At 50.3% G+C, this 20,651-nt stretch overlaps 1 protein-coding gene across 3 annotated transcripts in view; it reads left to right on the forward strand.

The window, feature by feature from the left end:
• The window catches only part of LOC149436403 (dual specificity tyrosine-phosphorylation-regulated kinase 1B-like), a 142,460-nt gene that overhangs the window by 51,893 nt on the left and 69,916 nt on the right, over positions 1 to 20,651 (forward strand). The window contains exon 1 of one of the 3 annotated variants that reach the window (XM_089661652.1): positions 5,392 to 6,494. The exons of 1 other annotated variant lie outside the window; for it this stretch is intronic. In XM_089661652.1, coding sequence (XP_089517778.1) covers positions 6,365 to 6,494 — 130 coding nt within the window. In that variant the 5' untranslated portion in view covers positions 5,392 to 6,364. Of the gene's footprint in view, positions 1 to 5,391; positions 6,567 to 20,651 lie in introns of those variants that run through there. One more of the 3 variants, XM_089661654.1, reaches the window with a different exon arrangement.

The following is a 20,651-nucleotide window of genomic DNA, read 5'->3' on the forward strand; positions in this document are numbered from 1 at the left end:
TTCATCTTTAATGCAAATGTATTGGTTGTTTGTAGAGTGTCTCCTTTTCTGCTCAACTTTTCATTCCACATCCCAAAATTTCCATGTGAGCTCCAAGTGCAAATGAGAGGTTACTCAGGACCAGGGGTCTCCAAACTTTCTAACCAAAGGGGGGGGGGGGGGAGACTGTGGCCAGTGGGAGTAGTAAATGCCCCAGTGTGAGTGGGACTAGACCATGTCCCAGGCTTGGTGAGTAAAAAAAAATTACATAGCACCTGCGGTCAGTCGGAAGAGGAATGGTACCCCATCACTGGTGTCAGTGGGAGGGGATAGTGCCCCATCACTGGTGTCAGTGGGAGGGGATAGTGCCCCATCGCTGGTGTCAGTGGGAGGGGATAGTGCCCCATCGCTGGTGTCAGTGGGAGGGGATAGTGCCCCATCGCTGGTGTCAGTGGGAGGGATAGTGCCCCATCATTGGTGTCAGTGGGAGGAATGGTGCCCCATCATTGGTGTCAGTGGGAGGAATGGTACCACATTGCTGGTGTCAGTGGGAGGGATAGTGCCCCATCGCTGGTGTCAGTGGGAGGGATGGTGCCCCATCGCTGGTGTCAGTGGGAGGAATGGTACCACATTGCTGGTGTCAGTGGGAGGAATAGTACCCCATCGCTGGTGTCAGTGGGAGGAATAGTACCCCATCATTGGTGTCAGTGGGAGGAATAGTACCACATCACTGATGTCAGTGGGAGGAATAGTGCCCCATCATTGGTGTCAGTGGGAGGATAAGTGCCCCATCATTGGTATCAGTGGGAGGAATAGTGCCCCATCATTGGTGTCAGTGGGAGGAATAGTGTCCCATCATTGGTGTCAGTGGGAGGAATAGTGTCCCATCATTGGTGTCAGTGGGAGGAATAGTGCCCCATCACTGATGTCAGTGGGAGGAATAGTGCCGTAGTATTGGTGTCAGTGGGAGGAATAGTGCCGTAGTATTGGTGTCAGTGGGAGGAATAGTGCTACATTGTTAGTTCCAGTGGGAGGAATAAGGTTCCACTGTTGGTGTCAGTGGGAGGAACTATGTCCCATTGTTGGTGTCAGGAGAGGGTTTGTCCCATCATTGGTGTCAGTGGGAAGAAAAGTGCCCCATAATGGGAGGAATAATGCCGTAGTATTGGTGTCAGTGGGAGGAAGAGTGCTACATTGTTCGTTTCAGTGGAAGGAACTGTGCCCTGTTGGTGTCAGTGGAAGGAACTGTGCCCCGTTGTTGGTGTCAGTGGAAGGAACTGTGCCCCGTTGTTGGTGTCAGTGGAAGGAACTGTGCCCCGTTGTTGGTGTCAGTGGAAGGAACTGTGCCCCGTTGTTGGTGTCAGTGGAAGGAACTGTGCCCCGTTGTTGGTGTCAGTGGAAGGAACTGTGCCCCGTTGTTGGTGTCAGTGGAAGGAACTGTGCCCCGTTGTTGGTGTCAGTGGAAGGAACTGTGCCCCGTTGGTGTCAGTGGAAGGAACTGTGCCCCTTTGGTGTCAGTGGAAAGAAGAAAGTTACCCAAGGGCTGCATAAAGGGGAGGCAAAGGGCTGCATCCAGCCAGCAGGCCGCAGTTTGGAGAGCACTGCTCTAGACAAAAGGTCCCGCCTCCAATCATGAAGATGCACAGGATTACCCTTCCTGATATACAGGCTGGCCAGTGTCTCCGACATTTGTAAAGTGGACCTCTCACAATCAGCATTGACTCTCTTTAATCCTTATGTTCCTAGTATTAGTAATCAAATAGGAAAGTCTATCATATTTACTCGTTTTAAACAATTTGTTAAGTTCCTTCCTGGTTTCTTGCCTAGGCAAATGATGTCACCTGGGGAAGGTTGTCCCCAGAATAGGAATATAAGGGAAATCTTCCAATGGAGGACACCAGTTCTGGTAACAACCAGGGATTCCCCCACTTTGGTTGATTTCCTCTCACTTCCTGTTTTGGCTTTGGGACAGGAAGTGAAGGGAAATCTCTGCAGTGGGACACTGATGGCAAATACAAACCTGATGGGGTTCTAACCTTCTCTTGCTCTACAACTAGAGGCAAAACTTTTTTTTTTCTGGATACTTTAACGTTGCAAAGAATATCAAATCGGGTGCAAGGAAAATGATTAGAGAGCATTTTTGCTTGCACATGATTGGATGATGGATGTTACCTCAATGGTTAAGCTCTGGTGTAAATTCCCTTGCAAAGCGCAACTTCCTGTTTGCCTTCAGTAAATGAACTCCGATGTGTTCAGGTTCTACTGATGGCCATGGAGCTTATAGGGATCTGTCATTAAAATACCTTTGGGAGAAGCATTGATGGAAGCTGTCATTGTGGTGACTCCTGGGAAACATAACCAAGCCCTGGCCTGCTGAGCTCCTTCACTGGGACTCCTTAGCCCTAGAAGTCGGGGGGAGCATGGCAGCTTCCATCTGAGGCTTTTCATACAGGTGTCCTGGAAAGAGATCCTCCTATCAACATCAGCATTCTCATGTTACTGTGTCCCACCCCAAACCCCCCCCCCCCTCCCTTCCCTTCCCGAGGGCAGAGTGCTAGCTCTTCTGTACACCCTGCGGGCCTGTCTGTTAATGTTGTGTGTGGCCTAATCTGCAGATAGTTGGGGACAGTACTGGGATTCTGGAGGTGTGCTCTGATTGGTGGGGACAGTTCTAGGGATCATGTGGTGTGTTCTGATTGGTGGGGACAGTTCTAGGGATCATGTGGTGTGCTCTGATTGGTGGGGACAGTTCTAGGGATCATGTGGTGTGCTCTGATTGGTGGGGACAGTTCTAGGGATCATGTGGTGTGCTCTGATTGGTGGGGACAGTACTGGGGATCATGTGGTGTGCTCTGATTGGTGAGGACAGTACTGGGGATCATGTGGTGTGCTCTGATTGGTGAGGACAGTACTGGGGATCATGTGGTGTGCTCTGATTGGTGAGGACAGTACTGGGGATCATGTGGTGTGCTCTGATTGGTGAGGACAGTACTGGGATTCTGGAGGTGTGCTCTCATTGGTGGGGACAGTACTGGGATTCTGGAGGTGTGCTCTCATTGGTGGGGACAGTACTGGGATCCTGGAGGTGTGCTCTGATTGGTGGAGACAGTACTGGGGATCACGTGGTGTGCTCTGATTGGTGGGGACAGTACTGGGGATCACGTGGTGTGCATTGATTGGGGACAGTACTGGGATTCTGGAGGTGTGCTATGATTGGCGGGGACAGTACTGGGGTTCTGGAGGTGTGCTCTCATTGGTGGGGACAGTACTGGGGATCATTTGGTGTGCTCTGATTGGTAGGGACAGTACTGGGGATCATGTGGTGTGAACTGATTGGGTACAGTACTGGGATTCTGGAGGTATGCTCTGATTGGTGGGGACAGTACTGGGATCATGTGGTGTGCACTGATTGGGGACAGTACTGGGATTCTGGAGGTGTGCACTGATTGGTGGGGACAGTACTGGGATTCTGGAGGTGTGCTCTGATTGGTGGGGACAGTACTGGGGATCATGTGGTGTGCTCTGATTGGTGGGGACAGTACTGGGGATCATGTGGTGTGCACTGATGGGGACAGTACTGGGATTCTGGAGGTGTGCTCTGATTGGTGGGGACAGTACTGGGATTCTGGAGGTGTGCTCTGATTGGTGGGGACAGTACTGGGATTCTGGAGGTGTGCTCTGATTGGTGGGGACAGTACTGGGATTCTGGAGGTGTGCTCTGATTGGTGGGGACAGTACTGGGATTCTGGAGGTGTGCTCTGATTGGTGGGGACAGTACTGGGGTTCATGTGGTGTTCTTTGATTGGTGGGGACAGTACCCCAGGGTTCATGTGGTGTGCCCTGATTGGTGGGGACAGTACCAGGGTTTTTGTGGTGTGCTCCGATTGGTGGGGACAGTACCGGGGTTCTTTTGGTGTACTCCGATTGGTGGGGACTGTACCGGGTTCTGGAGGGTTGCTCTGATTGGTGGGGACAGTACTGGGATCATGTGGTGTGCACTGATTGGGGACAGTACTGGGATTCTGGAGGTGTGCTCTGATTGGTGGGGACAGTACTGGGGATCATTTGGTGGGGACAGTACTGGGGATCATGTGGTGTGCACTGATGGGGACAGTACTGGGATTCTGGAGGTGTGCTCTGATTGGTGGGGACAGTACTGGGATTCTGGAGGTGTGCTCTGATTGGTGGGGACAGTACCGGGGTTCATGTGGTGTTCTTTGATTGGTAGGGACAGTACGCCAGGGTTCATGTGGTGTGCCCTGATTGGTGGGGACAGTACCAGGGTTTTTGTGGTGTGCTCCGATTGGTGGGGACAGTACCGGGTTCTGGAGGGTTGCTGATTGGTGGGGACAGTACCGGGGTTCTGGAGTTGTCCCGATTGGTGGGTACAGTACTGGGGTTCTAGAAGGGATGTCCTCTGGTGGGACAGTACTGGGATTCTGGTGGTGTCCTCTGATTGGTGGGGACAGTAGTGGGGTTGCCTTCTGGGGGTGTCCTGATTGGTGGGGACAGAGGGGGTTCTGGGGGTGTCCTGATTGGTGGGTGCAGTTTGTGTTGCAGAGGATTGGTTGTATTAGTCGGTGTCACATGACGTGGGGTGAATCCAGCGGAGGATGTGGGTGCCCCATTGTCTGTGTTGTGGGGGGGGATATTTGCAGCATCGCTGTATGGCGCCCCTATTGCTGCATTAGTGGTCACGTGCCATGGCCAGGCCTCGCTCGGACTTGTAGTTCCTCCCCCTGTCTCTGTGCCTCCCCTCCTCCAGGCCCCGCATCTCTCCGAACTCCCCCATGGTTGCGCCTTGTGCTGCTTTCTCAGCTGCTTCAACCGGAGTCCCTGGGCCGGGCCGCAGCCAATCAGCGCTCCCCCTCAGCCCCGCCGCTCAGCCAATGGCACGCGTCCCTCTCCCTTTCCCGCTGTGCCGCGCCAGCCAATCAGCGGCTTGTTGCTAAGGCGTTGGCGCGGCTTGGGGCAGTGCTGAGGCGGCCTCCCTCTCCCTCCCCCCCCGCAGTTGGACACGTCCGCCGAATCGCCTCAGAGACGGGCGGGTGACTCAGCAGAATCAAACATGTCTCTGTCAGTTAGAAGCAAAGCCGCCTCCTCCTCCTCACCGCCCACACAGCTCGGCCGTCAGCGCTCAGCGGCGAGGGAAGCAGCTCCGGAGCTCCGCCACTAAACATGGCCGCGCGGACCCGGAGCTAGGGAGCCGAGGAGGAGAGGCAGTGCGGGGGGGACACACACTTCACACAGGGAGGGGGGAATTTTTTTTTTTCCCGCCCGGAAACGCCGTGAGCGCGCACAGCTTAAGCGCGCCCCCGAGCCCAGATCTGCTTACGTTACTATAAATGGTTTGAAGCGGTGGGAGGCTCCGTGTCCCGCTTTTATATAGACTCCGGGGCGCGCTTACCTCGGGAGGGGGGTGGACGGGAAAAAGGGGGCCGATTATTGTCTGCGACACGCCCACTCCTCTTCCTCCTCCCTCCCCCTCCCCCCAGTGGAGTTGGTACATCCCAGGGTGTGGAGCCTCAGACCTGGGAGAGCCCAGAGTTCAGAGCCGGGGGGGAGAAGATCGGATCGTCCGCAGCCCGGGACTAACGGAGGGGGGAGATCATCCAGGGGGCCCCGTCCTCCCCTTCCCGGTGAGCCGCAGTTGGCACGTCCCAGGGTGTGGGAGAGGCCAGAGTTCATCTCGGAGAGGGGGGAGAAGCAGAGCGGTGTACGGATCCTCCATAGCCGGGACGGGGCAGAGTTCACCGATTCTCCCTCCCCGAATCCCGATCCTGTCCTCCCTCCCGCCTCCTCCTGCGCTGGGTGTGTGCGGCTCCGGGCCTGCAGGGATCCCTCTCCAGCGGCTGGGACGTGACCTTCCATGACCCGCGTTCACCTTGATCCGGCTCCCGGGGCTCTGGACCGCCGCCGCCTGGAGCGGGCCCCGCGCCCTGCCTACCCCCCAGGTAGCAGCATGCTGCCCCAAAGATAAGGCCCAGCCCCCGGCCTATCTCCTGCATTGTGGTGTCCCAGGGTTCATCCTCCTCCAGGACTCAATGACTGGACCATCCCTTCCTATAAATATCCCCTCCACCCCTCCAGGGCGACAGGCAGCCAGCATGGCCAGAGACCCACTTTAATGTTTTCTACACCCGGAGTTTATTTTCTGTACGAGGCCTCTGTTCCCCCCCTCCTCCCAGATCCAGGACATTTATACCCCGGACCGGCTCGTTTCCTGCACCGGAGATGACGGATCTGTGACCGGCGGCCCAAAATCATTTTTTTTTGCTTCTTTGTAATCTGCTCGTGTGATTTTTTTTTTTTTTTCTCTTTCCTGACTACCTACAAAGACTTTGGTGCATCAGGTGCGTCGCGCAAAAAAAAAAAGATATTATCGATGGTGATTACATCCAACTCTGAAGAGGCCCCCCCTCAGAGAATGCTGACGGCGATACAGACGGAATGGGTCAATAAGGATCCCGTGTGTTACCTGCCTCCATCCCACTGCAACAAGAAGCCTTCCAGAAGTTGGTATACGTTCCTGAGAAACAAACCCTAATGCCTAGTATAGTGCTAAGCAGCCTTACCTGGCCTCTGTGGTATACAACACTTCTGCAATATTTTGTCTTCGGTGGTTGCATGCTACATCAGTGCTTGTGTCATTGCATCCGATCATTCTGTGCCCGGGACAAGCGGGATCCGTCCGTGCGGGGTGTTACTGCAGATGTAGGCGTGCGGTTGTGCAACGCAGGGCACTAGGTGGCTGGGCATCATGGCACTGGTTGAGCATTATGGTACCATTTGTCTAGGCATTATGGTACCACTTGTCTGGATCCTGGTACTTGTTGTCTGGGCATCCAGTACTGTTTTTTTTAGGCATCATGGTACCACTTCTCTGGGCACCTGGTACTGGTTGTCTAGGCACTATGGTACCATTTGTCTGGGCACCTGGTGCTGGTTGTCTGGGCATCATGGTAGCACTTGTCTGGGCTCCCGATACTGGTTTTCTAGGTATCATGGTAGCACTTGTCTGGGCACCCAGTTCTGGTTGTCTAGGCATCATGGTAGCACTTGTCTGGGCACCCAGTACTGGTTGTCTAGGCATCATGGTAGCACTTGTCTGGGCACCCGGTACTGGTTGTCTAGGCATCATGGTAGCACTTGTCTGGGCACCCAGTTCTGGTTGTCTAGGCATCATGGTAGCTCTTGTCTGGGCACCCAGTACTGGTTGTCTAGGCATCATGGTAGCTCTTGTCTGGGCACCCGGTACTGGTTGGTTAGGTATCATGGTAGCACTTGTCTGGGCACCTAGTACTGGTTGTTTAGGTATCATGGTAGCATTTGTTTGAGCACCTGGTGCTGGTTGTCTGGGCACCTGGTACTGGTTGGTTAGGCATCATGGTAGCACTTCTCCGGGCACCTGGTACTGGTTTTCTAGGTATCATGGTAGCACTTGTCTGGGCACCTGGTACTGGTTGGTTAGGCATCATGGTAGCACTTGTCTGGGCACCCAGTACTGGTTGTCTAGGCATCATGGTAGCACTTGTTTGGGCACCCGGTACTGGTTGTCTAGGCATCATGGTAGCGCTTGTCTGGGCACCCGGGACTTTTTGTCTAGATTATGGTCTTCTGGGAACCGGTTGTCTGGGCGTCCTGGCACTGGATGTCAAGGCCTGGTAGCGGTTGTGTAGGCATGTAGGTGATGGTTTTCTAGGCACCCTGAGGGCTGTTATCTGGGCATTATGGTTATCTTTTCAAATAGTCTGCGTCTACTAGGATTGTGTACTGCAAGGGGTCTGATTATGTCCAATTTTTGGCTGTTTTGATTTGTTTGTCTTGGTGACCATGCACTTCCTTAGCGTAGAGGGAAAATGACATTTGGAAATGTGCTAGTACATTTGGGGTCTCAGTCCTTTTACCATGTAAGGCCCAGTTATAGAAAACCTGTAATCTATTGTCTGGGCATCACAGTCATCCTGGACCCGGTTGTCAGGGTGTCATGATCACCCCGATAGTGGTGGTCTGGGTGTCTTGGATGTCTTAAGTGTGTGGTGCATAAGGTTTGCTAAATAAAAAAATCTGCATCTCTGAGGATTTTGTGCCGTGATGGGTCTGATTTGTATTACATTTTTGCCTGTTGTGCTGTTTGGATGGTAGTCTTGCTGACCATAGACCTCTTTTTGGTGATCGGAAAATTGTCCGTTGACCATAGCAACAAGGCCTTAATTTCCTCAATAGTTGGAAAATGACAGTTGAAATTGTGTTGGTTCCTTTGGGGTCTCAATGTCCTTTTTTGATATGTAAGGCCCAGTTATATAAAACCTGTAGTTGTTTAATGAATCCTGTAATCGCCTGTTTGGGCGTCATGCTATTGGTTGTCTATGCATTGTGGTCATCCTAGCAGCAGTTGTCTGGGCATCCTGGTTATCTTAATGATGAAGTGTTTGGTGTAAAAAGTTCGCAAAATAAAGTCCGCATCTATGAGGATTTTGCACTGTGACGTTCTGATTTAGTTCAATCATTTTTGACTGTTGTGTTGATTGGATAATTGTCTTGGCGACAATAGATCTCATTTTGGTGATTGTAAAGTCATCTGCTGACCATAGCAACAAGGCCTTCATTTCCCGAGCGTAGCGTGAAAATGAGTTACCTTTGGGGTCACCCTGTCCTTTAAAACATATAAGGCCCAGTTATAGAAAACATGCAGTTCTATAATCAAATCGTTAGTCATTGTTTGGGTATCATGGTCATCCTGGTTCCCGGTTGTCTGGGCTGATCATGGTCATCCTGGCCCCCGGTTGATTGGAGGTCTTGGTCATTTTGGTCCCCGGTTGAGTGGAGGTCTTGGTCATCCTGGCCCCCGGTTGAGTGGAGGTCTTGGTCATCCTGGCCCCCGGTTGAGTAGAGCTCTTGGTCATCCTGGCCCCCGGTTGAGTGGAGGTCTTGGTCATCCTGGCCCCCGGTTGAGTGGAGGTCTTGGTCATCCTGGCCCCCGGTTGAGTGGAGGTCTTGGTCATCCTGGCCCCCGGTTGAGTGGAGGTCTTGGTCATCCTGGCCCCCGGTTGAGTGGAGGTCTTGGTCATCCTGGCCCCCGGTTGAGTGGAGGTATTGGTCATCCTGGCCCCCGGTTGAGTGGAGGTCTTGGTCATCCTGGCCCCCGGTTGAGTGGAGGTCTTGGTCATCCTGGCCCCCGGTTGAGTGGAGGTCTTGGTCATCCTGGCCCCCGGTTGAGTGGAGGTCTTGGTCATCCTGGCCCCCGGTTGAGTGGAGGTCTTGGTCATCCTGGCCCCCGGTTGAGTGGAGGTCTTGGTCATCCTGGCCCCCGGTTGAGTGGAGGTCTTGGTCATCCTGGCCCCCGGTTGAGTGGAGGTCTTGGTCATCCTGGCCCCCGGTTGAGTGGAGGTCTTGGTCATCCTGGCCCCCGGTTGAGTGGAGGTCTTGGTCATCCTGGCCCCCGGTTGAGTGGAGGTCTTGGTCATCCTGGCCCCCGGTTGAGTGGAGGTCTTGGTCATCCTGGCCCCCGGTTGAGTGGAGGTCTTGGTCATCCTGGCCCCCGGTTGAGTGGAGGTCTTGGTCATCCTGGCCCCCGGTTGAGTGGGGGTCTTGGGCATCCTGGCCCCCGGTTGAGTGGGGGTCTTGGGCATCCTGGCCCCCGGTTGAGTGGGGGTCATGGGCATCCTGGCCCCCGGTTGAGTGGGGGTCATGGGCATCCTGGCCCCCGGTTGAGTGGGGGTCATGGGCATCCTGGCCCCCGGTTGAGTGGGGGTCATGGGCATCCTGGCCCCCGGGTGAGTGGGGGTCATGGGCATCCTGGCCCCCGGTTGAGTGGGGGTCATGGGCATCCTGGCCCCCGGTTGAGTGGGGGTCATGGGCATCCTGGCCCCCGGTTGAGTGGGGGTCATGGGCATCCTGGCCCCCGGTTGAGTGGGGGTCATGGGCATCCTGGCCCCCGGTTGAGTGGGGGTCATGGGCATCCTGGCCCCCGGTTGAGTGGGGGTCATGGGCATCCTGGCCCCCGGTTGAGTGGGGGTCATGGGCATCCTGGCCCCCGGTTGAGTGGGGGTCATGGGCATCCTGGCCCCCGGTTGAGTGGGGGTCATGGGCATCCTGGCCCCCGGTTGAGTGGGGGTCATGGGCATCCTGGCCCCCGGTTGAGTGGGGGTCATGGGCATCCTGGCCCCCGGTTGAGTGGGGGTCATGGGCATCCCGGCTCCCCAGTTGTCTGGGAGTCACGGTCACCCTGGTAGCAGTCATGGTCACCCTGACCCCCAGTTGTCTGGGAGTCACGGTCACCCTGGTAGCAGTCATGGTCATCCTGGCCCCCAGTTGTCTGGGAGTCACGGTCACCCTGGTAGCAGTCATGGTCATCCTGGCCCCCAGTTGTCTGGGAATCGCGGTCATCCTGGCCCCCAGTTGTCTGGGAATCTTGGGCATCCTGGTAGTGGTTGTCTGAGGGCCAAGGTTATATTAATGAAGCATAGGACACATAAGGTTTGCACAAGGATGCCGTACTGTGAGGGATTTGATTGTATTCAATCATTTTTGCCTTTTGCTTTGATTGGATAATTATCCTGTGACCAGAGTCCTCATTTTGTTGGCTGAAAAACCGCCTGTTGGCCATAGCAACAAGGCCTTCATTTCCTCAGCGTAGTGCAAGAATGACAGCTTGGAATTGTGTTGGTTCCTTCGGGGTCACACTGTCCTTATAACTTACAGGACCCAGTTATAGAAAACCTGTAGTGTCTGGGTCTTTGGACAGATTGTTAAATATTGTGTTAGGGATTTTGTTTTTATTTTTAGTCTTTTTATCCAAGTTCGAAAGTGAGTCATCTTGCATTAGTTTTCTGTGAAAAATATTTTTTTATATAGAATTGTTTAGCAGACATTTAACTTCCCCCTCCCCCAGAGTGATTGTTTTCTGCCTTGATTGGCTGTGTACTGTCCTATATAAAGTACAAACAAAAAAGTATAAAGTACTGGTCATTTAGTCAGCGGTCTACTCCATGTCAAATGTCTTTTTGAAGTTGTAGGTTTAAAGTTTTGACAGATTATTTGAGCCTTTTTTGTCATTTTTGCACCTAAAGTAGTGGGTATTGGTACAGATTTTGTTGCATCTTTTTGTTCCAACATTTTTTATTTTTGTAGTGCTGTAGTCCATAGCAAACTATGGTAGTCGAGGATTTGTTCTCTGAGCAGTTTGGAAAATAAAAGTTTGTTTTTTATTATTAAAGCAGTGAAATCCAGTTATTGCCAGTATTTCGAGGGTTCATTTATAATTAGCTGTTTTAAGTGCTGATGCATCTCATTCCTCTGAAAAATCTGGATTAGAGGCTGTTTACATCTTAAGGTATTTACAGACTTAAAGCTTATTACTCCTGTCAGGGTTTACTGCGATTTACCTTCACTTCCTGCCCTGGTGACTTTTTTTTTTTTAGCAAGTGGAGGAAGTTTGCTGCAACAAAGTAACTGATAACAAAGTTGATGGAGGTTCTAGCATTCATTTGTTTAGTGCAGCAATGGGCAAACTACGGCCCGCGGGCCGTATACGGCCCGGCGGACCTTTTAATCCGGCCCGCGGAGCTAGGCTCCCGCTAGGCTCCTCTCACAGTCCGCCCTGAAGACCGGTGTAGCATGAAAATCTGTCTCCTATAAGGATCTGTCCCCCTCGACGTATCTGCGCATGTGCCGGAGATCGCCGATCGGCTGCTAATGCCTGAAACTGGCACATGCGCAGATACGTCGAGGGGGACAGATCCTCATAGGAGACAGATTTTCATGCTACACCGGAACGGCGCGGGAACACGGCGAGAGGAACGCGCGGAGCAAAGGTAAGTGAATTGACACAGGGGGGACTTGGGGACTTAATATGGGGGATGAATTAATATGGGGAATGAATTACTATAGGGGATGAATTACTATATGGGGGATGAATTACTATATGGGGGATGAATTACTATGGGGGATGAATTACTATAGGGGGGATGAATTACTATAGGGGGGATGAATTACTATAGGGGGGATGAATTACTATAGGGGGGATGAATTACTATAGGGGGGATGAATTACTATAGGGGGGATGAATTACTATAGGGGGGATGAATTACTATAGGGGGGATGAATTACTATAGGGGGGATGAATTACTATAGGGGGGATGAATTACTATAGGGGGGATGAATTACTATAGGGGGGATGAATTACTATAGGGGGGATGAATTACTATAGGGGGGACGAATTACTATAGGGGGGACGAATTACTATATGGGGGACGAATTACTATATGGGGGACGAATTACTATATGGGGGATTAATTACTATGCTTACTATGGGGGAATATTACTATACTTACTATGGATGACACATACACATCATTCATCTACTCTTGGTCCGGCCCCCGGGTCCAATATATGAACCCATTGCGGCCCTCAAGTCAAAAAGTTTGCCCACCCCTGGTTTAGTGCAAACATTTTTACCGCCGTCTTGTGTTAAGCCCCGTACACACAATGAGAATATCGGATGAACGATCGCCCGTGTTTTTTTTTTTTTTTTTCCGCCTGCTAGTCTCACATCGAAAGTGAAAAGGTTACTAAAGATACGAAAATTCTCCTATGAAAGAAAAGAATTTTGAAAGTGATGTCATGTATTGTATTATGTTCGGGCGACTACTGATTTAAACGAAAATCGTACGAAATTTTTTCGCACGTGTCCCTTCGGATATTGTCGTGTCGGCTCTCGAAAGCTGTGCACTAACGATCCAATTATTGGACGATCGGTAAGATCGTAAGAAAATGTTACATTTTTTTATAGTGTGTACGGGGCATTGCTGTCGAACAGTTTCCCCCACTTCCTCTCTGGTTACACTGGGGTTTATTTACTAAAGCTGGAGAGTCCAAAATCAGACTCCCTTCTGCATAGAAACCAATCAGCTTCCAGGTTTCATTGCCAAAGCTTCATTGAACAAGCTGAGGTTAGAAGCTGATTGGTTTCTATGCAGAAGGGAGTCTGATTTTGGACTCTCCAGCTTTAGTAAATAAACCCCACTGTGTCCTGAGAACCAGGAAGCAGGGGCGGACTGACAACTCATGGGGCCCCTGGGCAATAGGGGATCAGGAAGTGAGGGCAAATGTATTTATTTCAGGTACTTATATATCGCTGTCAATTTACGCTGCGCTTTACATATATATTATACGTTCACATCAGTCCCTGACCCTCAAGGGGCGTACAATCTAAGGTCCCTAACTCACATTTATATACAAGGGCCAATTTAGACAGGAGTCAATTAACCTACCAGCATGTCATTGGAGTGTGGGAGGAAACCCACACAGGCACAGGGAGAACATGCAAACTCCAGGCAGGAGGTTCTGTGGCTGGGATTCGAACCAACGACCTAGTACTGTCAGGCAGAAGTGCTAACCATTTAGTCACTGTGCTGCCCTCAAATCCCTGGATACAAGTAAAACCTTGCAAATGTAACAAAAAAAGACCAATCGGCGCAAACAAAATAAATAAAATCAATTGTGCAAGCTGAACTCTTTGTGTGCCTTTTAGGTGTTCTACAAGTAAAAGTTGACAGGGGTTCTGATTCCCCAATCCCCCCCCCCACCACCACCCAAACCAAAAATTGGGTATAGATCCTTTAAAAGGGATGCAGTGACTAAGGCCTGAGGATCGCCATGTGATCACCACGTGTTATGCTGTTTACCGGCTAACTGCAGCGTTTGTATGGTTTCAGCCAGTGAAATGAGGTTTGTCCGTGTGCCGATTAGTTGCTCAGAGCATCCTATAAAAGGAGAACATTTTTGGGAACTAGTTCACGGCTCGGGATGGCAGAGGAAGAATGTTGCAATGCCTGTGGTCACATGACCACTTTGTGTGAGGTTCCGGAAGTAAGGGTGGATGTCAGCATGATGAGGCTTGCTGTAGAAAGAGCCTAACGTCAGTGATTTGTTTCACAGGCCACCCTTTTTGTTTATATTTGTGTCTAGAATGCAGCTTGTTTATAGCACCAAGTTGATTTTTTTTTTTTTTTTGCCTTTTTAACAAGAGGGTTGGACAAACCCAACTAAGTGTTTCCTTTTCTGAGTCATTCTATAATTCTCAAACCTTTCGCACACATAGGAGTTTTGTAGCAGATAAAGGTTTTATTGGCCCTCAAAACAAGCAATCATTCCCTTTTTCAAGTCTGAGAATAGCTACTGGGCACGGTTGATAATCATGGCGAGGTGCCCATTAGCAAGAACATTACAAGAGGTTTTCACTGTAAGCAACCTGTATTTAGCCCAGTAGGTTGAAGAAGTCGAACATTTCAGGACGATTGTTCTGTATGTGAGCCGTGCTCTACGTGTATAGTAGTAGGGAGGCTCCTGTAAGATCGATGAGCTGTACAATCTGGAAGCTTGGTGGACGTTTTACTGGAAAAAAAGTTGTGCGGGCCATAGATGGAATGAAAAACGGCAGGAAAAAAAAATCGGTCGAATTTTGGATCGTTAGTGCGGTAATCGGTCGGCTGTTTTTAGTGATTTTTGCCCTTTTGGATTATCGGTCCTGCTGGAAAATAATCGGCCAAATTTGTCCTGCCGATTTTCGCGGCAATGATGGACAAATCTGCCGATCTTTTTCCGATTTTAAAAAATGCGCATGAGCAGTGACATGAAAGAAGGAAAAGAAGAAAAGGAAAAAAAATAGAATATGAATGAGAAGAAGAAATAGAATATGAATAAAAAGTAGAAATAGAATATGAAGAAGATGAAATAGAAGAAATAGAATATGAATAAGAAGAGAAAGAAGAAATAAAATATGAATGAGGAGGAAAAAAAAGAAAGAAAAGAATTTCAGTCCGATATTATATTTGACATTTAAAAGTATAGCAACATTGTATCTATTTGTATCCGAATAGAAACATCTGTATCCAAAATGGATACAAATAGTTACAATGTTGCAACTTTTCCTTCTTATTCATATTCTTCTTTTTTTTATTCATATTCTATTTCTTCTTCATATTCTATTTCTTCTTCATATTCTATTTCCTCTTCTTCATATTCTATTTCCTCTTCATATTCTATTTCCTCTTCTTCATATTCTATTTCCTCTTCTTCATATTCTATTTCCTCTTCTTCATATTCTATTTCCTCTTCTTCATATTCTATTTCCTCTTCTTCATATTCTATTTCCTCTTCTGCTTCATATTCTATTTCCTCTTCTGCTTCATATTCTATTTCTTCTTCTGCTTCATATTCTATTTCTTCTTTTTATTCATATTTTTCTTCTGCATATTCTACTTCTTCTACTTCTGCATATTCTACTTCTTCTACTTCTGCATATTCTACTTCTTCTTCTTCTGCATATTCTATTTCTTCTTCTTCTGCATATTCTATATAATTGCCGGCCGTAGACGGGACGATAATCAGCTGACTTTTTTTTTTTTTTTACCAATGGTGGTAACGTTGGCTGATTGGACAACCGATTTTTCGTTTTTCTAAAAAAAAAAAAAGGCTGTTTTTCCTCCCAGTCTGTGGCCGGCATTAGTCACCAGATCTAGCCTTACAGTAGTCCTTTGGGCCAGGGGTGTCAAACTGGCGGCCCTCCAGCTGTTGCCAAACTACAAGTCCCATCATGCCTCAGTCTTTGGGAGTCATGCTTGTAACTGTCAATCTTGCAATGCCTCATGGGACTTGTAGTTTGGCAACAGCTGGTGGGCCACCAGTTGGGACACCCTTGCTGTAGGGTATTAGAATGGCCTCTGACTTCAGTTGATTTGGTCACCACATTGATTGGGCACATTGGCTGACAACACAGGAGGAGACCAATTCAGCTGTTCCAAGACCTAATTTACATGTTTTTGCTCAAAAAAGGATTAGGAATGTTACTTTAGGGACTATTCATCCCAACAGGAATGTGTTAAGGTGCGAATAATGCATGCTGCAGTGTGGTGGTCAGTCCATTGCAGTGCTTGTGCTTTTTTTTTTTTTTTTTCGTAATCGTTTCAGTCCTTTTATTTCTAGGCACAGCTGCACATTGAAATGTATTCTAATATGCTACCCGAAAGTGCAACATAACTGAACTCGTTGCATAAGGCAGATTGTCTTGTCTATGCAGTAAAACTGCTTTGGACAAGGTTGCTCAATGCAGCCCAGCGGGACTGGTCTGAACAAGCCCTGTAAATTGATCATCTGTTTTGCTATGGCTGTGTTGTAAGTGATGCTAAAGGATTTTTTTTTAATTTATTTATTTTTTTTAGTAAACAGTGGTTGTATTAGCTTGCTCTTTTCATTGATATTGCATGACAGGGTCCCTTACCTTCTTTTCTGGAAGTCCTCTGCTGGTGCTGTCTACTTCTTCCTCCTGTGGGTGCTTTCTTAGCAAACCGAGTTCTATGGAGGCACCAGTGTGTGCATGCTCCTGAACTGCGCTGTGTGCATCCATAAACGCACAGTACTGGTAAGCCACACCCCTGCTGTGGATACTAAGGCTGGCCATACACTATACAATTTTCCTGCGATTTTTGCTTTAGATTTACCAAAAATCATATAATCTGAGGTCAAATCTAAATAACACTTTCAGTTGTATCTAATTAGGCAGACCCTTGCACTACATAGTGGAAGGTAAATCTAAAGGAAATTGGGCAGTAATCTGTAAGAAAATTGTATAGTGTATGGCCAGCCTTACACGCAGAATTGGTATGCCGCGCCCGCAGTCCGTTCTCATAGGAGCCTATGGCTCCCACTGCCTTCAGTGTCACCTGTGAGACCAGAAAGTGAAGGGAGCGGTGCTGCTGCTGAAACGGCACTGGAGCGGTGACAGGAGCCAGGTATGCACTTAAGGGCGGGTAGATCAAGTAGCAGGCATTTTTTTTTTACCTTAAAGCAGGGGTGGGTAACTGTGGCCCTCCAGCTGTTGTAGAACTACAAGTCCCATGCGGCATTGCAAAACTGACAGTTACAATCACGACTCCCAAAGGCAGAGGCATGATGGGACTTGTAGTTCACCAACAGCTGGTGGGCCACAGTTGCCCACCCCTGCCTTAAAGTGATATTAAAGCTTCTGTTTTTTTGTTTTTATTAAAAATGTCATACCTGCTCTGTGTAATGGTTTTGCACAGAGCAGCCTCGATCCTCTTCTCGGGTCCCCTGCCTGCGCTCCTGGCTCCTCCTCCTGCATTAAGGTGTAACAATCTTGAGGCTTCAGAAGCACTTTAATGCTGGAAATGCATTCAGTTAAAAGAAAAAAATAATTTTGACTTTGGACCGGCTTTAAGCTTTTAGATTACTTTTTTTTCTTAACTTGCCAACTGCATAAGGGCTCGTTCACACTTGATTGTTTTACCAACTCTTGCCAAGCGCCCCCCCCTTATAGCGTTTGGCAAGCGTTGGTCCGGCATTTGCGGAGCGTTTTTTAACGCTCCGCATGTGCGTTTCAGCGGCGGTTGCCAAACATTAAAAATGCCCGACAAACGCCTATAATGAAGTTTAAATGGTGTTACCGCTCCGCAAACGCACCGCGTCGCAAACGCCGGGCGTTTGCGGAGCGGCACCATAGACTAGAATAGGAGGCTTCAACGCCTCCTGACTCGACCAGAGGCGTCCGTTTTGCCGCGACGCTAACGCTCCTGTTAGAACAGCACAATGTGCAGAATTGTCCGAGGCATTTGGGAAGCGGTAAAAACGCTTCCCAAACGTCTTTCTGCCGCCTGCACACAACGCTAGTGTGAACGTAGCCTAACTCCTGTGGACTTTAATGCCCAGTCAAAGCACATGTGCGTCTATGGTGGCCTGAGATGGTGTGCTGAGAGTGAGCTCTTGCCGTCACCTTTTGGTCTTTTAACCTCTGATCGGGATCTAGTGGAGTGGGTTCCTTATCAGATTTCTGCTGTGAGAGCCAATCATTGTGGTCGCATAATAGAAACTGAAACCGCACCCATGTAAATTGCTGCTGTGAAGGGGTTAAAAAATGACCCGTGCAACTGCATAAAATCCAGTACATGTTTTGTTAAGGTGGCCAAAGATGGACTGAAGTTTGCCCGTTTCGGTAGGGACCGGCTGAATATCGAAACGTGTGGCCACTGCAGCTGAGCAGAAGTCAATCTACTGATTGACTTCTGTTCAGCTGCCCTGTTAAACGAAAGCTGCTCAATCAGCAGCTGCAGCCAGTGTCTGCAGTGCTGATCTGTGTGTTCTGATGGCAGAGGAGTCCCCATCCACCTCGAATGTGTAAATTAATGAAAAAAATCAGAACCACGTTTGGCCAGCTTGACTAACAAATTTCACCGCAATCCTTTTTTGTGAAACGGTAAAAAAAAAGTTTTGGTGGTGACCTAATGCTTGAACCTCTTCCTGCGTGGGTGGCTGAGACATGCATCTCGGTGAAATGTGATAAAATGACCGGCTACATGATACACGGACTGGATTAACATGCCACTGGCGTGAGTCCATTGAGGGGGAACTAGAAGGTTAGTGTGTTAAACGTTCATGATGCAGATGATGTGACCTCTTAGATCTGGTCCAAGAGCAGTCTATTTTTTCCCCTCCCCTTTGACAGTTTTCATAGATTTAAGAAAACGGTGTCTGCATGGCTACCCCCTATAGATGTAATCTGTGTTTGGGGGGCATGAACAGGAGAGCGGCCACCCAGCAGAGCGGCCACCCAGCAGAGCGGCCACCCAGCAGAGCGGCCGGCCAGCACCCAGCAGAGCGGCCGGCCAGCACCCAGCAGAGCGGCCGGCCAGCACCCAGCAGAGCGGCCGGCCAGCACCCAGCAGAGCGGCCGGCCAGCACCCAGCAGAGCGGCCGGCCAGCACCCAGCAGAGCGGCCGGCCAGCACCCAGCAGAGCGGCCGGCCAGCACCCAGCAGAGCGGCCGGCCAGCACCCAGCAGAGCGGCCGGCCAGCACCCAGCAGAGCGGCCGGCCAGCACCCAGCAGAGCGGCCGGCCAGCACCCAGCAGAGCGGCCGGCCAGCACCCAGCAGAGCGGCCGGCCAGCACCCAGCAGAGCGGCCGGCCAGCACCCAGCAGAGCGGCCGGCCAGCACCCAGCAGAGCGGCCGGCCAGCACCCAGCAGAGCGGCCGGCCAGCACCCAGCAGAGCGGCCGGCCAGCACCCAGCAGAGCGGCCGGCCAGCACCCAGCAGAGCGGCCGGCCAGCACCCAGCAGAGCGGCCGGCCAGCACCCAGCAGAGCGGCCGGCCAGCACCCAGCAGAGCGGCCGGCCAGCACCCAGCAGAGCGGCCGGCCAGCACCCAGCAGAGCGGCCGGCCAGCACCCAGCAGAGCGGCCGGCCAGCACCCAGCAGAGCGGCCGGCCAGCACCCAGCAGAGCGGCCGGCCAGCACCCAGCAGAGCGGCCGGCCAGCACCCAGCAGAGCGGCCGGCCAGCACCCAGCAGGTCCATTGAAATTATGGGTCTCCTCAACAGAATATGCTGCTCCTTCAAAACTTAGCAGAACGCATTACTTGAACGGAGTCGGTGATACTTGGAAGGGCCTCCGCTATAAAGTTGGGGCATTTGGTCGCCAGACCATTCCTCTCAACAACAAAATATTTCGCAAGATCATATGTGCATTTAACATATTGTATGCAGGTTATTTTATTTTCTTTCCCTTCCTTTGTGTCTAAGACAGGTCTAGGCATTGTCCTCTACAATGGGATGTCACAATGCTGTAGCTGTTCGCTCCAGTTACTCTACAGCAGGGGTGGGCAACTGTGGCCCTCTAGCTGTTGTAGAACTACAAGTCCCATGAGGCATTGCAAAACTGAGAGTTACAAGCATGACTCCCAAAGGCAGAGGCATGATGGGACTTGTAGTTCACCAACAGCTGGAGGGCCACAGTTGCCCACCCCTGCTCTACAGTATTCTGTAGCAGACCCAGGCCTGTCACCAGGGGCGGACTGACCACTCATGGGGCCCTTGTGTCCTTGCCCAGACTCAAAAAAGCCTATGAAAAAGGTACCGGGGCATCTCATGGGGCCCCCTACTACCCCGGGCCCTCGGGCAGTGCCTGAGTTTCCAAATGGTCAGTCCGCCCCTGCCTGTCACTTAAAGTTGTAAATGTAAAACGTTTTTTTTTTACCTTTTTTAAAGTGGTTTTAAATTTACATATACCCGGGGAAGTGACTAACCTCAGGTGATACATAGAGATGAAACAAATTCTCCTAAGTTGTACCTGTTTATCTGCAGTGTTCTTTAGACATTCAAAATGCTGAGTTTTAACCTGGCGGTAGAGAGCTGAAACTACACTTCAGAGCTCAGTGATCAGAGCTCTGATTGGAGGGAAGAGAAATCCGCCACACACACGTCACACCCCAACACACAAATTCTCCTAAGTTGTAGCTGTTTATCTGCAGTGTTCTCTACAGATATTCAAAATGCTGAGTTTTAAACCTGGCGGCGGAGAGCTGAAACTACACACTGCAGAGCTCAGTGATCAGAGCTCTGATTGGAGGGAAGAGAAATCCACCACACCCCCAAACACACACCTCACAAGAACAGAGCTTAAACTACACTTCAGAGCTCAGTGATCAGAGCTCTGATTGGAGGGAAGAGAAATCCGCCACACACACGTCACACCCCAACACACAAATTCTCCTCCTAAGTTGTAGCTGTTTATCTGCAGTGTTCTCTACAGATATTCAAAATGCTGAGTTTTAAACCTGGCGGCGGAGAGCTGAAACTACACACTTCAAAGCTCAGTGATCA

The sequence above is a fragment of the Staurois parvus genome, unplaced genomic scaffold, assembly GCF_062004578.1.
Source record: "Staurois parvus isolate SC_StPar_1 unplaced genomic scaffold, SC_StPar_1.0 ptg001359l, whole genome shotgun sequence".
Taxonomy (NCBI): domain Eukaryota; kingdom Metazoa; phylum Chordata; class Amphibia; order Anura; family Ranidae; genus Staurois; species Staurois parvus.